The following is a 21,262-nucleotide window of genomic DNA, read 5'->3' on the forward strand; positions in this document are numbered from 1 at the left end:
AATTGTTAGCTGTACATGCCTGTCTGGCTTGGTTCATCTGACCTTGATCTCGTTTTCATGGTTCATTGGTCAATGTATAGTTTTCTTGGTTAATGTTTACTTAATGTGACAGTTGTAATAAAGCTTTATATTTAGGACTATTAACATAATATCAATGATTATTGAAGAAGGCGAGACATTTCAGCGTGTGCACTCTTGTGTATGGTATTTTATTAATAATTAAGATCCAACTTGTGACATTTGTGATCCTTTTATTTGGCAATAGCAAATATACCTTTACATGTTTGGTCTTTTGGTATGTTTTATCTCAATTCAAGGAGAGATAACTGTAACAGTAGCAAGTACAGTTCCTCAGAATATTAAACATAATTTAGTCAGGAGGACCCGTCACTTATACGTCTGCCTAAGATATGTGAGAAAATGACACATTCACTTCACGAAACAACTTTTTCGTCTCCAAAAAAGAAAAAAATCTTGCCAAGCAAAAAGCATATGTCGTTAATATTGTTTTTTGGCATTTCGCATTAAAGCATTTATGAAAAAAATGATCGTAACGACTACATTCGATAAAATTACATCCAAAACTTTCTTGTTGGTAAAATTGTTTTGTGGTGTTGCATAACAAAAGGATAAATCATCAGGAGTCAAAAATACTTTCAGTGAGCATGAAACACTTAACATTATTTATTTAGTACGCAATATCGTAAAACGAGTTCTTTAATGGTTGTAAAAGTAAAATTCAGATTCAGTTGAACCTAAATATATGTAGTTTAATATTTGAATGATCTCCAGTTGTTTTGAACACATTTTGTGTTTTCTTTTTCTCTGAATTAGGTAGGTGTAAATTGCCGGTATCTATCTGTATAAGTAGCTTTCGCTAAACTTATATTTCAGGTTGCAAACTATGGAATCGGTGGATACTTTAAACCTCATCTCGACAATTTAGTAAGTTAAATTCTCACTTACTACGTTCGTCCGAATATAAAGCAATTATATTCTATGGCCTTAACATAGAACAAACGACATAGTGTAGGTGTGCTACTCGCTATAACCTTCAATTCTATATATTACATGTATGCATCAAATACAAACATAACACTAATATCATAATTACAATTACAAATTCACATTAAATCATCCGTGAATACACGTGTCTCTTCTCTAGGCTATAGCGAAAGTCGAGGATCAGAAAGATGATCGCACGGGTTTCAAGTGCAAACAAATGTCACATGCCATGAATATTCATAAACGTACAACGAACTGAATTTTATTTCATATTGTGTTTAATTCATCTTTATCGTGCCATCAAGTGAAATATATTTCAGTAACTAATCGAGTGAAATAAATCGCTTATCTTCACTAGTGTGTACATTGACACTTTTTCACATGAATATTTTGACGCGCGTTTAAGTATATTATGTAACTTACAAATACATGAATATGCCGTTCTATCACATTATCTATTGTTCTAAAGTTTTTCATTTGAAGATATATCGCCATTGTTCTTTTGCTATTCGAGACAACTACAAGAAAATGTATCCACAGTTCAACTGCCCGAACTATCACACATCTCTTTGTTATGTCTCATTTTGTGTTTCTGGGTGTGGGATTTTCTCGCTGTGTTGAAGACCCATTGGTGGCTTTTGGTTGTTTTCTGCTGTTTGGTCGGGTTGTTGAATGGCACATTCCCAACTTCCATTCTTAATTTCATTCTACATTGAAAAGTCCCAAATATTGCAATCTAGTCCTTTATGCCTTTGACTGAATTTATTTTCACAATGTTGGATACTATTGTGACGCAAAGGTTTAATTGTTATACTTAAAATAATAATTTAATTTTAGATGTAACGCGTCTTCTTGATTGGCGGACAGTGTTTTATTTTTCATCTCATAGACATAATTTTGTCATGTGACCGTGACGTCATTAACGTTTTAATTTTATTTACGCCGGTTCAAAATGGAATTTATAATTATAAGGAATGACTGTAATAATATTGTTTCTGTCTATTCGAAATAATATCAATAATATGGTGCACACTTAAAAAAAAACACGCTACGCGGGTTATTCAGTGTGCACTACATTTTTGATGTTATTTCTTCATAGGCCGAAAAATATTACAGTCATTCCTTAAAAAAAAACAAATTGTCATTTCCATCATTATTGATTTCAGCATAATCCTATATGGCGGCAGCCAGTACAGTCTGATGCTAAATTCGTTAAAGGATCTGGGGATAGAATCGCTACATGGATGTTCTATGTAAAGTATCTATATTCATTATCCATTTGCAAAACAACTGCTTAGCTAAAGTTGTTGATTTCATCTGCTGGCTCAGTAAAAATGTATTGTGAATTTCATTGGCTATAATATTAACAATCTGCTTAAATAGAACAAAAATACCCAAACAAAACAGAACATACAAACTGCAGTAGATTGAAGGGAAAAGCATTTACTAGGCACTTGGAAATAAGAAATTTTATCTAGAAATTTATTTCATTATCACTAAATAACGTCACACAGGTTCCCGTAAAATTTACTGGAACCTGTGTGATGTCGTCCAGTAATGGCGGACAAATAGCGATAAGATGTATTCACACCAAATTCCGAAGCAAGGTTGTCGGCTCTCCGGACATTCCTGAATTCCTGCATTTAATATTAGTTATGGTATTTTAACAGTAACTATAGTAAGAAACTAGGTAAAAGTAATAGCCTGCATTTATATCCGCATGATAAGTTCAGAATAAACAGCAACAATTTTAAGCACTTGAAGACTGTTAATATATCTTTAAAATAAAACTGATAAAACGTTTAAATTGAATTTGCCTTTGAAATAATTAGCAGTTCTTTGAATTTCTTTTCTGGTAGATATTGATAATAAATTCCCAAAATATTAACCTGGGGGAAATGCAATTAAAGTTTGAATAAGTCTTATAGTAGATTTTTTCAAAAAGTGTTTTCGTTTCCACTTTCGACTTTTTACATAAAAAAATTAGTTTGTATATTTTCAGCGTCTATCCATTTCTTTATCCTGTTTTGGGTCTTTGGGTGTAAACCCCAAAAAGGTGTGTCCTTGAACGCTGTCGATTACAATAGAAACTGACACTGTCTATATCGTGACGTCACAGTACGAAATAGTCCGCATAAACGATCAGTGACGAAGAAAAAGACCCCACAAAATACCGGTGATGGCATGGATTGATTCCCGAGTTTATGAGCGTCGGTCTTTGCTTAGAAGTTAGTATTTTCACCGGTGAAAATTTATTCTTCGTCAAGTCTAGTCATGTGTCACCTACATAGATAGGTCAGTAAAAAAAGATTAAATATAGAATTGTCTTTAAAATACATAATTATACTTTATAGTCTTATTTGATTAATATCTTTCTAGTTAAATGACGTTAGGGCAGGAGGTGCTACGATTTTCCCTAGAATCAATACGAGAATACCGGTAACAAAGGTACGTCTGAACTTTTTTATATATAATTATTTTATTCACAACGGTTTTGCAGTTTTTAAATCAACATTCCATTCTCAATTTTATGTTCTGTGTTTAGATTATTTTACAGATATTTTGCGCTCTAATCTACGAACACAATAATGATTAATGACATCTTGTATACTTACACAATAAAGACGTCAATATATAATCAGTATCTTCCGTATTTGTATTATTTAAAAGACTAAAGAATATTTGTTTGCTCCCTCTGTTTAGCATTGAGTTTATATGAGCGTCACTGATGAGTCTTATGTAGACGAAACGCGCTTCTGGCGTACTTAATTATAATCCTGGTACCTTTGATAACTATTTAAACCACTGGGTCGATGCCAGTGCTGGTGGACGTTTCTTCCCTGAGGGTATCACCAGCCTAGTAGTCAACACTTCTGTGTTGACGTGAATATCAATAATGTGGTCATATTTATCAATTTCCTGTTTACAAAACTTTGAATTTTTCGAAATACTAAGGATGTTCTTATCCCAGGCATAGATACCTAAGCCGTATTTGGCACAACTTTTTTTTGGAATTTTGGATCCTCAATGCTCTACAACTTTGTACTTGTTTGGCCTTATAAATATTTTGATATGAGCGTTACTGATGAGTCTTATGTAGACGAAACGGGCGTCTGGCCTACTAAATTATAATCCTGGTACCTTTGATAACTATTTTAATACTGGGTCGATGAGCAAAAACTCGAAAACAATAATATTATTGAATTTTATGCGACTGTAAGTCATAGGTTAGGCTAGCTGCGAAACAAGGTTTAATTTACCATTTTCTATATATGGAAATGCTTTTACCAATTCAGAAATATTGCATTTATTTCCATTCGTTTGATGTGTTTGAGCTTTGATTTTGCCATTTAGTAAGGAACTCTCCGTTTTTAATTTTTCTTGGGAGTTCTGTTTTTTTGTTATTTTACGTTTTTACTCCGATGCATCCAAATTGCAGGCAGTTCATAATGTCTAGACAATATCACTTGAAAGTCAGTTCCTACTGTACTATCTGTATCTTCGTGTCGCTTATAGCTAGCGCAATATCACTTGAAAGTCAGTTCCTATTGTACAACCTGTACCTTTTTGTCCCTCATGGCTATCACAATATCACTTGAAAGTCAGTTCCTACTGTACTACCTGTACCTTTTTGTCCCTCATGGCTATCGCAATATCACTTGAAAGTCAGTTCCTACTGTACTACCTGTACCTTTGTGTCCCTCATGGCTATCGCTATATCACTTTAAAGTCAGTTCCTACTGTACTACCTGTACCTTTTTGTCCCTCATGGCTATCACATATCACTTGAAAGTCAGTTCCTACTGTACTACCTGTACCTTTTTGTCCCTCATGGCTATCATATATCACTTGAAAGTCAGTTCCTACTGTACTACCTGTACCTTTGTGTCCCTCATGGCTATCACATATCACTTGAAAGTCAGTTCCTACTGTACTACCTGTACCTTTGTGTCCCTCATGGCTATCGCAATATCACTTGAAAGTCAGTTCCTATTGTATTATCTGTATCATTGTGTCCCTCATGGCTGTCCCATATCACTTGAAAGTCAGTTCCTATTGTACCTTTGTGTCCCTCATGACTATCACAATATCACTTGAAAGTCAGTTCTTATTTGTACTACGTGTACCTTTGTGTCCCTCATGGCTATCGCAATATCAATTGAAAGTCAATTCCTACTGTACTACCTGTAACTTTTTGTCCCTCATGACTATCATAATATCACTTGAAAGTCAATTCCTACTGGACTACTTGTACCTTTGTGTCCCTCATGGCTATCGCAATATCACTTGAAAGTGAGTTCCTATTGTACTACCTGTACCTTTGTGTCCCTCATGTCTATCCCAATATAACTTGAAAGTCAGTTCCTACTGTCCTACTTGTACCTTCGTGTCCCTCATGGCTATCTCAATATCACTTGAAAGTCAGTTCCTACTGTACTACCTCTACCTGTATGTCCCTCATGGCTATCGCTATATCACTTGAAAGTCAGTTCCTACTGTACTACCTGTACCTTTGTGTCCCTCATGGCTATCACAATATCACTTGAAAGTCAGTTCCTATTGTAGTACCTGTACCTACGTGTCGCTTATGACTATCACAATATCACTTAAAAGTCAGTTCTTATTTGTACTACGTGTACCTTTGTGTCCCTCATGGCTATCACAATATCACTTGAAAGTCAATTCCTACTGTACTACCTGTACCTTTGTGTCCCTCATGACAATCACAATATCACTTGAAAGTTAATTCCTATTGTACTACCTGTACATTTATGTCCCTCATGGCTATCACATATCACTTGAAAGTCAGTTCCTACTGTACTTCCTGTACGTTTGTGTCCCTCATGTCTATCACAATATAACTTGAAAGCCAGTTCCTATTGTACTACCTGTACCTTCGTGTCCCTCATGGCTATCTCAATATCACTTGAAAGTCAGTTCCTATTGTACTACCTGTACCTTTTTGTCCCTCATGACTATCACATATCACTTGAAAGTCAGTTCCTATTGTATTATCTGTACCTTTGTGTCCCTCATGGCTGTCACATATCACTTGAAAGTCAGTTCCTATTGTACTAACTGTACCTTTGTGTCCCTCATGGCTATCGCTATATCACTTGAAAGCCAGTTCCTATTGTACTACCTGTACCTTCGTGTCCCTCATGACTATCATAATATCACTTGAAAGTCAGTTCCTACTATACTACCTGTACCTTTGTGTCCCTAATGGCTATCACAATATCACTTGAAAGTCAGTTCCTATTGTACTACCTGTACCTTTATGTCCCTCATGGCTATCATATATCACTTGAAAGTCAGTTCTTATTTGTACTACGTGTAACTTTGTGTCCCTCATGGCTATCGCAATATCACTTGAAAGTCAATTCCTACTGTACTACCTGTACCTGTGTGTCCCTCATGACTATCACAATATCACTTGAAAGTCAATTCCTATTGTACTACCTGTACATTTATGTCCCTCATGGCTATCACATATCACTTGAAAGTAAGTTCCTATTGTACTACCTGTACCTTTGTGTCCCTCATGGCTATCTCAATATCACTTGAAAGTCAGTTGCTATTGTACTACCTGTACCTTTGTGTCCCTCATGGCTATCGCAATATCACTTGAAAGTCAATTCCTATTGTACTACTTATACCTTTGTGTCCTTCATGGCTATCGCAATATCAATTGGAAGTCAGTTCCCATTGTACTATCTGTACCTTTATGTCCCTCATGGTTATCACATATCACTTGAAAGTCAGTTCCTACTGTACTACCTGATCATTTGTGTCCCTAATGGCTATCACAATATCACTTGAAAGTCAGTTCCTATTGTACTACCTGTACCTTTATGTCCCTCATGGCTATCACATATCACTTGAAAGTCAGTTCTTATTTGTACTACGTGTACCTTTGTGTCCCTCATGGCTATCGCAATATCACTTGAAAGTCAATTCCTACCGCACTACCTGTACCTTTGTGTCCCTCATGACTATCACAATATCACTTGAAAGTCAATTCCTATTGTACTACCTGTACATTTATGTCCCTCATGGCTATCACATATCACTTGAAAGTCAGTTCCTATTGTACTACCTGTACCTTTGTGTCCCTCATGGCTATCTCAATATCACTTGAAAGTCAGTTGCTATTGTACTACCTGTACCTTTGTGTCCCTCATGGCTATCGCAATATCACTTGGAAGTCAATTTCTATTGTACTACTTATACCTTTGTGTCCTTCATGGCTATCGCAATATCACTTGAAAGTCAGTTCCTATTGTACTACCTATATCTTTGTGTCCCTCATGGCTATCGCAATATCACTTGATAGTCAGTTCCTACTTTCTACCTGTATCTTCGTGTCGCTTATAGCTAGCGCAATATCACTTGAAAGTCAGTTCCTATTGTACAACCTGTACCTTTTTGTCCCTCATGGCTATCACAATATCACTTGAAAGTCAGTTCCCACTGTACTACCTGTACCTTTTTGTCCCTCATGGCTATCGCAATATCACTTGAAAGTCAGTTCCTACTGTACTACCTGTACCTTTGTGTCCCTCATGGCTATCGCTATATCACTTGAAAGTCAGTTCCTACTGTACTACCTGTACCTTTGTGTCCCTAATTTCTATCACAATATCACTTGAAAGTCAGTTCCTATTGTACTACCTGTACCTTTATGTCCCTCATGGCTATCATATATCACTTGAAAGTCAGTTCTTATTTGTACTACGTGTACCTTTGTGTCCCTCATGGCTATCGCAATATCACTTGAAAGTCAATTCCTACTGTACTACCTGTACCTTTGTGTCCCTCATGACTATCACAATATCACTTGAAAGTCAATTCCTATTGTACTACCTGTACATTTATGTCCCTCATGGCTATCACATATCACTTGAAAGTAAGTTCCTATTGTACTACCTGTACCTTTGTGTCCCCCATGGCTATCTCAATATCACTTGAAAGTCAGTTGCTATTGTACTACCTGTACCTTTGTGTCCCTCATGGCTATCGCAATATCACTTGAAAGTCAATTCCTATTGTACTACTTATACATTTGTGTCCTTCATGGCTATCGCAATATCACTTGAAAGTCAGTTCCTATTGTACTCCATTTATCTTTGTGTCCCTCATGGCTATCGCAATATCACTTGAAAGTCAGTTCCTATTGTACTAACTGTACCTTTGTGTCCCTCATGTCTATCACAATATAACTTGAAAGCCAGTTCCTATTGTACTACCTGTACCTTCGTGTCCCTCATGGCTATCTCAATATCACTTGAAAGTCAGTTCCTATTGTACTACCTGTACCTTTGTGTCCCTCATGGCTATCACTATATCACTTGGAAGTCAATTCCTATTGTACTACCTGTACCTTTGTGTCACTCATGACTATCATAATATCACTTGAAAGTCAGTTCCCATTGTACTATCTGTACCTTTATGTCCCTCATGGTTATCACATATCACTTGAAAGTCAGTTCCTACTGTACTACCTGTTCCTTTGTGTCCCTAATGGCTATCACAATATCACTTGAAAGTCAGTTCCTATTGTACTACCTGTACCTTTATGTCCCTCATGGCTATCACATATCACTTGAAAGTCAGTTCTTATTTGTACTACGTGTACCTTTTTGTCCCTCATGGCTATCGCAATATCACTTGAAAGTCAATTCCTACCGCACTACCTGTACCGTTGTGTCCCTCATGACTATCACAATATCACTTGAAAGTCAATTCCTATTGTACTACCTGTACATTTATGTCCCTCATGGCTATCACATATCACTTGAAAGTCAGTTCCTATTGTACTACCTGTACCTTTGTGTCCCTCATGGCTATCTCAATATCACTTGAAAGTCAGTTGCTATTGTACTACCTGTACCTTTGTGTCCCTCATGGCTATCGCAATATCACTTGGAAGTCAATTTCTATTGTACTACTTATACCTTTGTGTCCTTCATGGCTATCGCAATATCACTTGAAAGTCAGTTCCTATTGTACTACCTATATCTTTGTGTCCCTCATGGCTATCGCAATATCACTTGATAGTCAGTTCCTACTTTCTACCTGTATCTTCGTGTCGCTTATAGCTAGCGCAATATCACTTGAAAGTCAGTTCCTATTGTACAACCTGTACCTTTTTGTCCCTCATGGCTATCACAATATCACTTGAAAGTCAGTTCCCACTGTACTACCTGTACCTTTTTGTCCCTCATGGCTATCGCAATATCACTTGAAAGTCAGTTCCTACTGTACTACCTGTACCTTTGTGTCCCTCATGGCTATCGCTATATCACTTGAAAGTCAGTTCCTACTGTACTACCTGTACCTTTGTGTCCCTAATTTCTATCACAATATCACTTGAAAGTCAGTTCCTATTGTACTACCTGTACCTTTATGTCCCTCATGGCTATCATATATCACTTGAAAGTCAGTTCTTATTTGTACTACGTGTACCTTTGTGTCCCTCATGGCTATCGCAATATCACTTGAAAGTCAATTCCTACTGTACTACCTGTACCTTTGTGTCCCTCATGACTATCACAATATCACTTGAAAGTCAATTCCTATTGTACTACCTGTACATTTATGTCCCTCATGGCTATCACATATCACTTGAAAGTAAGTTCCTATTGTACTACCTGTACCTTTGTGTCCCCCATGGCTATCTCAATATCACTTGAAAGTCAGTTGCTATTGTACTACCTGTACCTTTGTGTCCCTCATGGCTATCGCAATATCACTTGAAAGTCAATTCCTATTGTACTACTTATACATTTGTGTCCTTCATGGCTATCGCAATATCACTTGAAAGTCAGTTCCTATTGTACTCCATTTATCTTTGTGTCCCTCATGGCTATCGCAATATCACTTGAAAGTCAGTTCCTATTGTACTAACTGTACCTTTGTGTCCCTCATGTCTATCACAATATAACTTGAAAGCCAGTTCCTATTGTACTACCTGTACCTTCGTGTCCCTCATGGCTATCTCAATATCACTTGAAAGTCAGTTCCTATTGTACTACCTGTACCTTTGTGTCCCTCATGGCTATCACTATATCACTTGGAAGTCAATTCCTATTGTACTACCTGTACCTTTGTGTCACTCATGACTATCATAATATCACTTGAAAGTCAGTTCCCATTGTACTATCTGTACCTTTATGTCCCTCATGGTTATCACATATCACTTGAAAGTCAGTTCCTACTGTACTACCTGTTCCTTTGTGTCCCTAATGGCTATCACAATATCACTTGAAAGTCAGTTCCTATTGTACTACCTGTACCTTTATGTCCCTCATGGCTATCACATATCACTTGAAAGTCAGTTCTTATTTGTACTACGTGTACCTTTTTGTCCCTCATGGCTATCGCAATATCACTTGAAAGTCAATTCCTACCGCACTACCTGTACCGTTGTGTCCCTCATGACTATCACAATATCACTTGAAAGTCAATTCCTATTGTACTACCTGTACATTTATGTCCCTCATGGCTATCACATATCACTTGAAAGTCAGTTCCTATTGTACTACCTGTACCTTTGTGTCCCTCATGGCTATCTCAATATCACTTGAAAGTCAGTTGCTATTGTACTACCTGTACCTTTGTGTCCCTCATGGCTATCGCAATATCACTTGGAAGTCAATTTCTATTGTACTACTTATACCTTTGTGTCCTTCATTGCTATCGCAATATCACTTGAAAGTCAGTTCCTATTGTACTACCTATATCTTTGTGTCCCTCATGGCTATCGCAATATCACTTGATAGTCAGTTCCTACTTTCTACCTGTACCTTTGTGTCCCTAATGGCTATCGCAATTTCACTTGAAAGTCAGTTCCTACTGTACTACCTGTACCTTTGTGTCCCTCATGGCTATCGTAATATCACTTGAAAGTCAGTTCCTATTGTACTACCTATACCTTTGTGTCCCTCATGGGTATCACAATATCACTTTTAAGTCGCATTCGGTGATGTCACAATCGAGGAATGAGTACAGGCTGTAAAATATGGAAAATGTCTGTGGTTATCTGCAGCATAAAGGTCATGTAAAATAAAGTGAAGTTTGGAAAACATAGTATTTTGACGTCATCTACCACTAATAAAAAAATATTGAAAAATAACAAGCTTCATTCTAATTTCACTTCCGTTAGTTTGAGTGACAGGTCACCGACGAAGCGTTATTTAGCAAGTTTAATATGTACAAGGGGGACACATAAATGGTTTATATGAAACATACTTTGATTTTATGATGCCTAATGAAGGAAAATCATTAAGGAAAACTAAAGGTGACGGTGTAAACTTATGTCTAAATTTTGAAAATCGATGAGGACGAGACAAATCATTGCATCAAAACATTAGGTTATCCATACGAATACCAAAAGGAGCACGAATGGGTTTGTTGATAGAGTGTTTCTGTGAAATATTAAAAATAATAGTCGTAGAATGTCATTAGTCTACTTTTGTTCGTAAAACAAATTATATATTTAAAATATGTTGACAAGTGAGATAGCATAAAAATAAAAATCCAACATGGTTACGAAGAGACACATGGTAGTGTATCAAGTTACAAATCAATGTTAATGGCATCACCGTCCAGACATGATCGAAAGACCAAAGAATCAAAATAGTTTTGCTACAGAAAAGTAAAAGATAAGATCAATACTAGCTTTTTTTTTAAATTCATTATTTTAGGGATCTGCTGCTTTTTGGTATAATATTTTTCCAAATGGAGAGGTAGATGAACGTGTTCTTCATGGAGGCTGTCCTGTGTTGTTAGGATCAAAATGGAGTAAGCTTATGTATGCGTATATTTAATGAAACGTCTGATGTTAACAACTTAAGGTCAACGTGAAGTTACATGTATTACACTTAGGGTCAAGGAACAGTAAAGGGGTTATATCAGTGGCGGATCCAACCATTTAAAAAAGGGGGGGTTCCCAACCCAGAGTAAAGGGGGGTTCTACCTATATGCTCCCATTCAAATGCATTAATCGGCCAAAAAAGGGGGGTCCAACAACCGGAACCCCCCCCCCCTGGATCCGCCACTGGTTATATCATTGATTTTGGCTAAAATTTTGCAAACAAATTTGTGTCGTTGAACTATAATTGGAAGTCGATGAAGAAAATGCATTTATATCTTTCAGTATTTGAAATATTGCTGATTTTATTCCTTCTAATACAGCAATTACAAACTATCTAATATATATAAATAAAAGTTTATCAAACTTAACAAACATAAGAGAAAAGATAATGAAAAATGAAAAATAAAACAAATATATGAAATACGTCCGTATCAAAATTATTATCTGAACGAGCAAGTTCTGACTCATGTGTTTGATGTTTTAAAAAGACTACTGCTACATTTAGTAGAACAAGAAAGGACATGACAAAAACAATCAGTGAATGCACAGCAAAAGAAACACAAAAAAAGGCAGCGCTTTTCTACTGTTCTTCATCGAAAGGTCACAAAGAGGTCTTAAATATGGAGTAAACACTCATCTCACCGATTTGTGCATACTGACGCTCACGCCATAACTGTGAATTTTATAATAAAGCCATTAAGTTATATTAGAAAATCAATATACACTTACGCGTACAAATGCAATACAAACGACGGAGCACATCGTGATATATATTAGACTTGGCAGTAAATAAAGTTTATAAAGGGTAAATACTCAGGTTTACATCCCAGCTCCTTTGTTCTTACAGATCACCCCAGTGTGAGTTTCTTTGTTATGCATGCTTTCCTTTGTTCTGTAACATTTTGGGAATGCCAAATCCACTATAAAACTTATAATTAATTATACGGAAAAGACTATCTATCAAAATTCACGTAGAAAAAATCCAGTGTATTTGCTGGGATTCGAACTCAAGACCTTTAGCATATCAAGCCACAACACATTCCACTACACCAGGCCGACTGAATACGAACTATCATTAATTTAATAACTTAAGCAAGGAAGCAAGATATTTTTATAAGTGGGGCGAGTTGGCAGACCTGTATTCAGTGAGGTTTAAACCCTTTTCGTTAATAAGTGAGTTTTCAGACTGTTTGTTCAATTTGATTTTACACTTTTTAAAATTAGGGCGAGTCGGTAAACAAGAGTTTGGCATTTTTTTTATAAAGTGGCGATGTAGTGTGGGCCGATTCGCCAGTGGCGCGAGTTGACATTATTTGATATCTACTCATCGTGTTCGGAGGTCATTAAGGGTATACATCATATAGTAATATATAAAGTATGTTATAATGGTTGTGTGGCGTTCTAAACTAGATTTTATGAATGGTAAATGGTTTTTCGTCTAATCTAAAACAGCTGGGATGTAAAATAGTTAGCCCATTCGGACTTGGTGTATCAGTGTAAGATCACCCTCTGGCACTGACACACCAAGTCCGACTGGGATAACTATTTTACATCCCAGCTGTTTTAGATTAGACGAAAAACCATTTACAATTCATAAAATCTAGTTTAGAACGCCACACAACCATAACAATATACTTTATATATTACTATATGATGTATACCCTTTTTGACCCCCAAACACGATGAGTAGATATTAAACAATGTCAACTCGCCCCACTTGCCAATCGGCCCACACTATATCGCCACTTTATAAAAATATCGTCCCACTCTTGTTTACCGACTTGCCATACTTTGAAAAAGTGTAAAATCAAATTGAACAATCAGTCTGAAAACTCACTAATTAACGAAAAAGGTTAAAACCCCACTGAATAAAGGTCTGACAACTCGCCCCACTTATAAAAAGATCTTGCTTCCTTTAAGTATGTCAAATTACTATTATTTCGTATCAAGTCGTCCTGGTGTAGTGGTATGTGTCGTGGCTTGATATGCTAAAGGTCTTGAGTTCGAATCCCAGCATTTACACTGGATTTTTTCTACGTGAATTCTGATAGATAATCTTTTCCGTATAATTAATTATAAGTTTTATAGTGGATTTGACATTCCCGCCAAAATGTTACAGAACAAAGGAAAGCATGCATAACAAAGAAACTCAAACTGGGGTGATCTGGTAGGGGTGATCCGGCTCAGATCACCCCTGTTAGAACAAAGGAGCTGGGGTGTAAACTTAGATGTAACACCACCCGGTCAAAAAAAATATATCTTGCAAAGTAGTACACGCTCAAAACAAAACTATAGAGAATATACAGGGTTAATTTATGTATCAATTAAAAGGTGAATGACTGGTGACCCTTGAAGAATCCTTTTTTAATAATAAATTTAGATAATGAAACAATTTAATGAAAAGTGAAGTAAAAAATGTTGGTATATATTGCATTTGAAGCACTCGGTTTAATCAAAATTCCGATAACTAGTAAACAACGGCAATTAGGCACCGCCCCATAAATGCCAGAAATAAAACACAATAAACATATAAAGATATTTGGCCTACAATTAGTGGTGTGTGTCTTATTAAAATTAAAATTTCTTGTAATAATCAGCCTATCATTGAGATAAACCATTTAAAATTGTTGACGAAGCTGTTGATTAAAATAAGATCATTGTATCAATATTACTTTACATATACAAATAAATGATAACACAACATATTTTCATATACATACATATAAAACTAAATGATAACACAAAATATTCTCGTATACATACACATAAAAACTAAATGATAACACAAAATATTCTCATATACATACATATAAAAATAAATTATAACACAAAATATTCTGTAAACTTAATACATATAAATTATGATACATTTAAAACTACATATTAAATAAGACAAATTGAATTCTATTTTCAAAACGTTTCCAAAGTTAGGTCAAAATACTGTTTAGTTTACTAAGTTTATTTTTTCAAATGCAATTCTTTTTTCAGTTTGTACCAAGTGGATTCGCGAAGAAGGGCAAATGTTTAGACGTCCATGCAAACTTCATTTCAATGCAACAGTACATTAGAAGATTATTTTTTAAACTTTCATTTAACGACTTTTTATCCTAATTAGTTTTACAATCTACGGTTATTAAAAAATATAAAATAAAGAAATACAAATCATGTTTTTTTTAAACTTTGAGATCTAATTATATAATAAAAGAGAGACGAAAGAAATATCAGGCCAAAATTAACTAACAATGCAATGACAAAAAAACCCAGAAAACAACCAGAAAGACAAACAGCATAAAATTGAACACTTAAGACTGCAACGTGAAACCCATCAAAAACCGGGTTGAATTATGGAAGGGTAAGCAGATCCTGCTCCATACAAGGAACTCGTCGTGTTCTGGATGTAAGTCAAGATATGAGACAGAATTAACTGTAGATTTTGTACTCTTTATGTAAATTCAATGGAATAGACGCATTCAATATAGTCACCAAATGTTGGAATTATTTAGTGAGAGAATATCGTTTATATAGCGGAATAAAGTGAAGTTAAAGAAAACTGTTAAATACCTTTTTTATCGCTCCAACTTAAAGAAAAGTTCGTATGTGAAGTCAGCCCAAGAAAAATACATGAACAAGATTGGAAGATAGGAATCACAGTTGGTTCCCATTGGAATGCCGATTGTTTATCGCAATTCACACATTCTCTAAACATAACCAATATGTTTGTCAATCAATTAATCTGAACAAGAGAAATATTCTAAAAAATCAAAATCACAAAAATACCGAACTCAAAACGGAAAGTCCCTTAACAAAAGGCAAAACAAAAAGCTCAAACACATCAAAAAAATTGATAACTGTCATATTCCTGACTTGGTACCAACAGGCATTTTCTTGTACTTGTATCAACATTTGCCATTCTTTTTAGTGAAACAACAATGGAATAACTCTTTCATGTAGCAGCTGAAAAACCTAGCAATATAACGTTGTTTGTTAGCAAACTTATATAGTTTAGGTATATAATACATTTCATCTTAGGTTGAAATTCCAAAGGAACGTATGAATACATACGTCATCATAGTTCTTCTATTTGTGATATTGTGTTTTTCACAATTGATTTAAACTGAGTAGAATAGAAACAAACGGTGTGTTTTGTATATTTTAAGAAATTTTGTCAACCGATTTTGAAAAAGATTGGATGTATTTCGAGTATTATTTATTGTATTCTGTTTGGTAAAAACACAATATCACAAATAGAGGAACTATGATGACGTATGAAATCCTACGCTGAAACCAAATGGCTATTGTTTCATACAATTTACTTCTTTAAAAATCACTGAGCAAGGATACGTAATTCAATTACGTTTCTATGCGAAATGTGTTATCCTATGCACGACATATTATGAGCCTTTATCCATCAATTGGAAAAGCAACTTTAAATGCTCATGGATTTAGTCGATAATCTTGTCAGACAATGGGTAAAACGCTAGAAAGACGAAGATAATCCTTTCGGATGGATTAAGATTGTGAGGTCGTAGATACAAACCAGAATTAACCTTTTGTGAATGTCATTGCTACATCATTTTTTCAAAAGCTAAATATTGCAACCATTTGACCTACTTCTATGACAAATGTGTTGTTGTCCCCACGGATAAAGCGCAAAACAACATCGTTTTTTTGTTTGTAAATCCCATTACCCAAAGTGCTTGACAAATAAATAAGGTATTGACAATTATCTTGAACTCTCATCGTATACTTCAACGACACTTATTAAAGAGGCAATCCTTGATACTCATAGGTCTTCTCTATTTTCCTAAGAAGAAAAACTTGATTCTTCATTTACTGTATTGTATACCTTAACTATATAAGTTTGCCAACAAACATCGTTACAGTTGCTACATGAAACAACTTTCTTAATTATTAACATTTAATCACATCCGGGCTTTAAAGTTATTTTGAAACTACCTATTCTATAGGTGGCGTTAATACTAGTATACAATCTAACACTCGTTCATTCTTCAAGTAATTCCAATTCCATACTAAAAGAAAAGTTGAAATAGTTGGTCCTGCTCTGGTTAACAAACTACATATATCCCATACATTTAACAAGAAACATGAAAAGAAGTTCATGTATTTTTAACAATCGTTCCCTACGCAAATTAGTTGACATCTTGCAAATATTATCTGAGAAAAAGCACTGAACAACTCTTTTTTATTTTATTTTAACTAATCAATCATGAAAATAAGGTCCCTGGCAGATAACAATGTACAGTGTATAACTAACAAGCATTCCACCAGTAAATTATAGTTGACAAACTACTTATAGTATACAAAAAATATTTTTATCTCTAGTCAACAACTTTTACTAATAAACCACGAAAATAAGGTCAAGGTCAAACAAATCTTGCCTTACGGCCATATATACATATTAAGTTAGTTGCTGCTTTATATAGATTCTATGGGATGGATTTAAACACGAATTGTTTTATCACTCATCAATGAAATGAGTTCAAGTTGCATGTTCTCTGTCAAAAGGACAGATAGACATTGCAATAATCCCATATATAGTAACTGTTATCATAATACTCATCAGATAGACAGTGCAAGAACCCATATACAGTAACTGTTATCATAATACTCATCAGATAGACATTGCAAGAACCCCACATAAAGTAACTGTTATCATAATACTCAACAGATAGACATTGCAATAACCCCATATATAGTAACTGTTACCATAATACTCATCAGATAGACATTGCAATAACCCATATACAGTAACAGTTATCATAATACTCATCAGACAGACATTGCAAGAACCCCTTATACAGGAACCGTTATCATAATACTCATCAGATAGACATTGCAATAACCCATATACAGTAACTGTTATCATAATACTCATCAGATAGACATTGCAATAACCCATATACAGTAACTGTTATCATAATACTCATCAGATAGACATTGCAAGAACCCAATATATAGTAACTGTTATCATAATACTCATCAGATAGACATTGCAAGAACCCCATATACAGGAACTGTTAAAATTATACTCATCAGATAGACATTGCAATAACCCCATATATAGTAACTGTTATCATAATACTCATCAGATAGACATTGCAATAACCCCATATATAGTAACTGTTATCATAATACTCATCAGATAGACATTGCAATAACCCCATATATAGTAACTGTTATCATAATACTCATCAGATAGACACTGCAATAACCCTAATATAGTAACTGTTATCATAATACTCATCAGATAGACATTGCAATAACCCCATATATAGTAACTGTTATCATAATACTCATCAGATAGACATTGCAAGAAACCCATATATACAGTAACTGTTATCATAATACTCATCAGACAGACATTGCAAGAACCCCATATATAGTAACTGTTACCATAATACTCATCATAACAGGAATTCACATGTTTTAAAATAATCATACTATAATAGATCCATGAAAATCAGGTCTAGAACAATGAACAAATAACTGACGAAAAATTTAAAACGACAAGGTATGAAGCTTCCTTCTAAAATATAAACCTTTTATGAATAGTTCAATTTCTTGCTTGAATAACCTCCATACGTCTTGTAGTCTAAAAATTGGCATCCTGGACAAACCTAAAATGTTGAGAGGATTCATCAGATAGACATTGCAAGAACCCCATATACAGTAACTGTTATCATAATACTCATCAGATAGACATTGCAATAACCCATATACAGTAACTGTTATCATAATACTCATCAGATAGACATTGCAAGAACCCCATATACAGTAACTGTTATCATAATACTCATCAGACAGACATTGAAATAACCCCATATATAGTAACTGTTATCATAATACTCATCAGATAGACAGTGCAATAACCCCATATACAGTAACTGTTATCATAATACTCATCAGATAGACATTGCAAGAACCCCATATATAGTAACTGTTATCATAATACTCATCAGATAGACATTGCAAGAACCCCATATATAGTAACTGTTATCATAATACTCATCAGATAGACATTGCAATAACCCCATATACAGTAACTGTTATCATAATACTCATCAGATAGACATTGCAAGAACCCCATATACAGTAACTGTTATCATAATACTCATCAGATAGACATTGCAAGAACCCCATATATAGTAACTGTTATCATAATACTCATCAGATAGACATTGCAAGAACCCCATATATAGTAACTGTTATCATAATACTCATCAGATAGACATTGCAAGAACCCCATATATAGTAACTGTTATCATAATACTCATCAGACAGTCATTGCAAGAACCCCATATACAGTAACTGTTACCATAATACTCATCATAACAGGAATTCACATGTTTTAAAATAATCATACTATAATAGATCCATGAAAATCAGGTCTAGAACAATGAACAAATAACTGACGAAAAATTTAAAACGACAAGGTATGAAGCTTCCTTCTAAAATATAAACCTTTTATGAATAGTTCAATTTCTTGCTTGAATAACCTCCATACGTCTTGTAGTCTAAAAATTGGCATCCTGGACAAACCTAACATGTTGAGAGGATTAAAGCTTCAATCATGGCTGTAAATAAAAGGGTCATACTGAGGAAAATGTCAAAATCAGCAGACTGTAGTTGTTGGTTTCGTCGATCTCATGCAAACGATGATACGACGAGTTTAATGGTCACAATTTCATCAGCTCATTGGATGAATCCAAATGTGCTAACATGCTTTAATGAAATTAACAACTTTGAGAAAAATGGAAGGGACTCGAATGATATTTTCTTTTATTATATTTGAAAATTTATTTGATAATCATTAGAGAAGCAGATTCTAACATAGTAACTTGGTCGTTACATTATCAATTTGAAAGTCTACGCCGAAGCTCGGCATTGAAAATTCGATAATTTAACAATCTCGATTAGGTAAATCCAATAATCCACCGGTACCAACATAAACATCTATATTTTTTTTCAATTCTTTAGCCTTTTTTTCTTTTTTTTTGTTTAAAATAAAATCACATGTGGATGTACACAATACCAGTGTGACCTTCATCTTAAGGTCAGGTCTCGGTATGAATGGACATGTACTAGCAGGTGATAGAGAAATTGACAACGTTATTAAAAAAACAACTTTACTTCGCGTAAATAGTTCAAGACCTTTAGAAATAGTTTTTTTTTTACTAATATATACATAAATATGTATTATTTTTTCATTAAATGTATAATGTTTTATTTATTAAAAAGTAGTCTTTTATTACATTTGATCCAAAGTTACATAAATGAATTAAGTTTTTTGCATCAGTTTAGTACATACGTGAATGGCGTAGAAATGTAAAAGGGACGGGGAGGACTGGCAGCGGATTATCGTTCATCAAAAGAGAAACAGGTTCATACATAGAGTGCATTTCGTTCTTACACATACGATGCAAACGGCTAAGCGCGCACATGTTTTGATCATTCGTTTCTAACATACGCTTGCAAAGTTTACATAAACTTTGACAAACTATGCACTCGCTAAAAAATTATCGGTTTATACTATTTTGATATAATAGTACGATTACCCACTGATACATGTGTACCGATGTAATAAATAAACTCATCATATATTCCAGGATTAAAATGTTATATTTACGCAAGACGCGCGTTTCGTCTAATAAATACTCATCAGTGACGCTCGAATCAAAAAAATGTTTAAAAGGCCAAATAAAGTATGAAGTTGAAGAGCATTGAGAACCAAAAATTCCTAATACCAAATACAGATAAGGTAATCAATTCCTGAGGTAGAAAAGCCTTTGTATTTCAAAATTTCTAATTTTTGTTAACAAACGAATCTACAATATGTAGATACGATTTTAAAAAATTGTAATATTGTAAAATTGACACACCATGAACACACATTTGGTACACCACAAACTCAAACAGACATAGTTTTTATCCGCAGACGAGCCAATGTTTTTGTTATTTATTACAAAAGAATGCAAGCATTTTTATTTTGCTTCAAAGCTTAGAGTAATAGTAGTTAATGTCATATTCATGAATGTAATGTTGCTTTACTGTATAATCTTAAACATATTATTAAGGTAATTTAAATACATTTTAGTATTTTATGTTATTAAGATCAATGAAAATGTAAATTTTTCAGCAGATGTTGTACATACAACAGTGTGTGACGAGTTGTAATTGTTTTACCCGTTCATCAAACATGATTCCATTAAAAGGATTACTGGTACTTTTCTTCCAAATTCTTAGTTTACAGCATGTTAACAGTGATGTATTTTCATCAGTCTATAAACTCAAACTATTAGCAACAAAAGAAGGTCGGTTACTTGAAATTTTCAATGAATACAAAGAAAGTATCTGTTC

General features: G+C 34.5%; 1 protein-coding gene across 1 annotated transcript in view; it reads left to right on the plus strand.

Moving 5' to 3' along the window:
- LOC143055404 (prolyl 4-hydroxylase subunit alpha-1-like) overlaps nucleotides 1-15,039 on the plus strand; it is a 42,406-nt gene extending 27,367 nt beyond the window's left edge. Inside the window, exons 8-12 of the mRNA XM_076228540.1 lie at nucleotides 895-945; nucleotides 2,172-2,258; nucleotides 3,385-3,453; nucleotides 11,715-11,821; nucleotides 14,873-15,039. Of these exons, the coding sequence (XP_076084655.1) occupies nucleotides 895-945; nucleotides 2,172-2,258; nucleotides 3,385-3,453; nucleotides 11,715-11,821; nucleotides 14,873-14,912 (354 nt within the window). The 3' untranslated portion in view covers nucleotides 14,913-15,039. The remainder of the gene's footprint in view (nucleotides 1-894; nucleotides 946-2,171; nucleotides 2,259-3,384; nucleotides 3,454-11,714; nucleotides 11,822-14,872) is intronic.
- The last annotated feature ends 6,223 nt before the right edge of the window (nucleotides 15,040-21,262 follow it).

The sequence above is a fragment of the Mytilus galloprovincialis genome, chromosome 12, assembly GCF_965363235.1.
Source record: "Mytilus galloprovincialis chromosome 12, xbMytGall1.hap1.1, whole genome shotgun sequence".
In the NCBI taxonomy this organism is placed as follows: domain Eukaryota; kingdom Metazoa; phylum Mollusca; class Bivalvia; order Mytilida; family Mytilidae; genus Mytilus; species Mytilus galloprovincialis.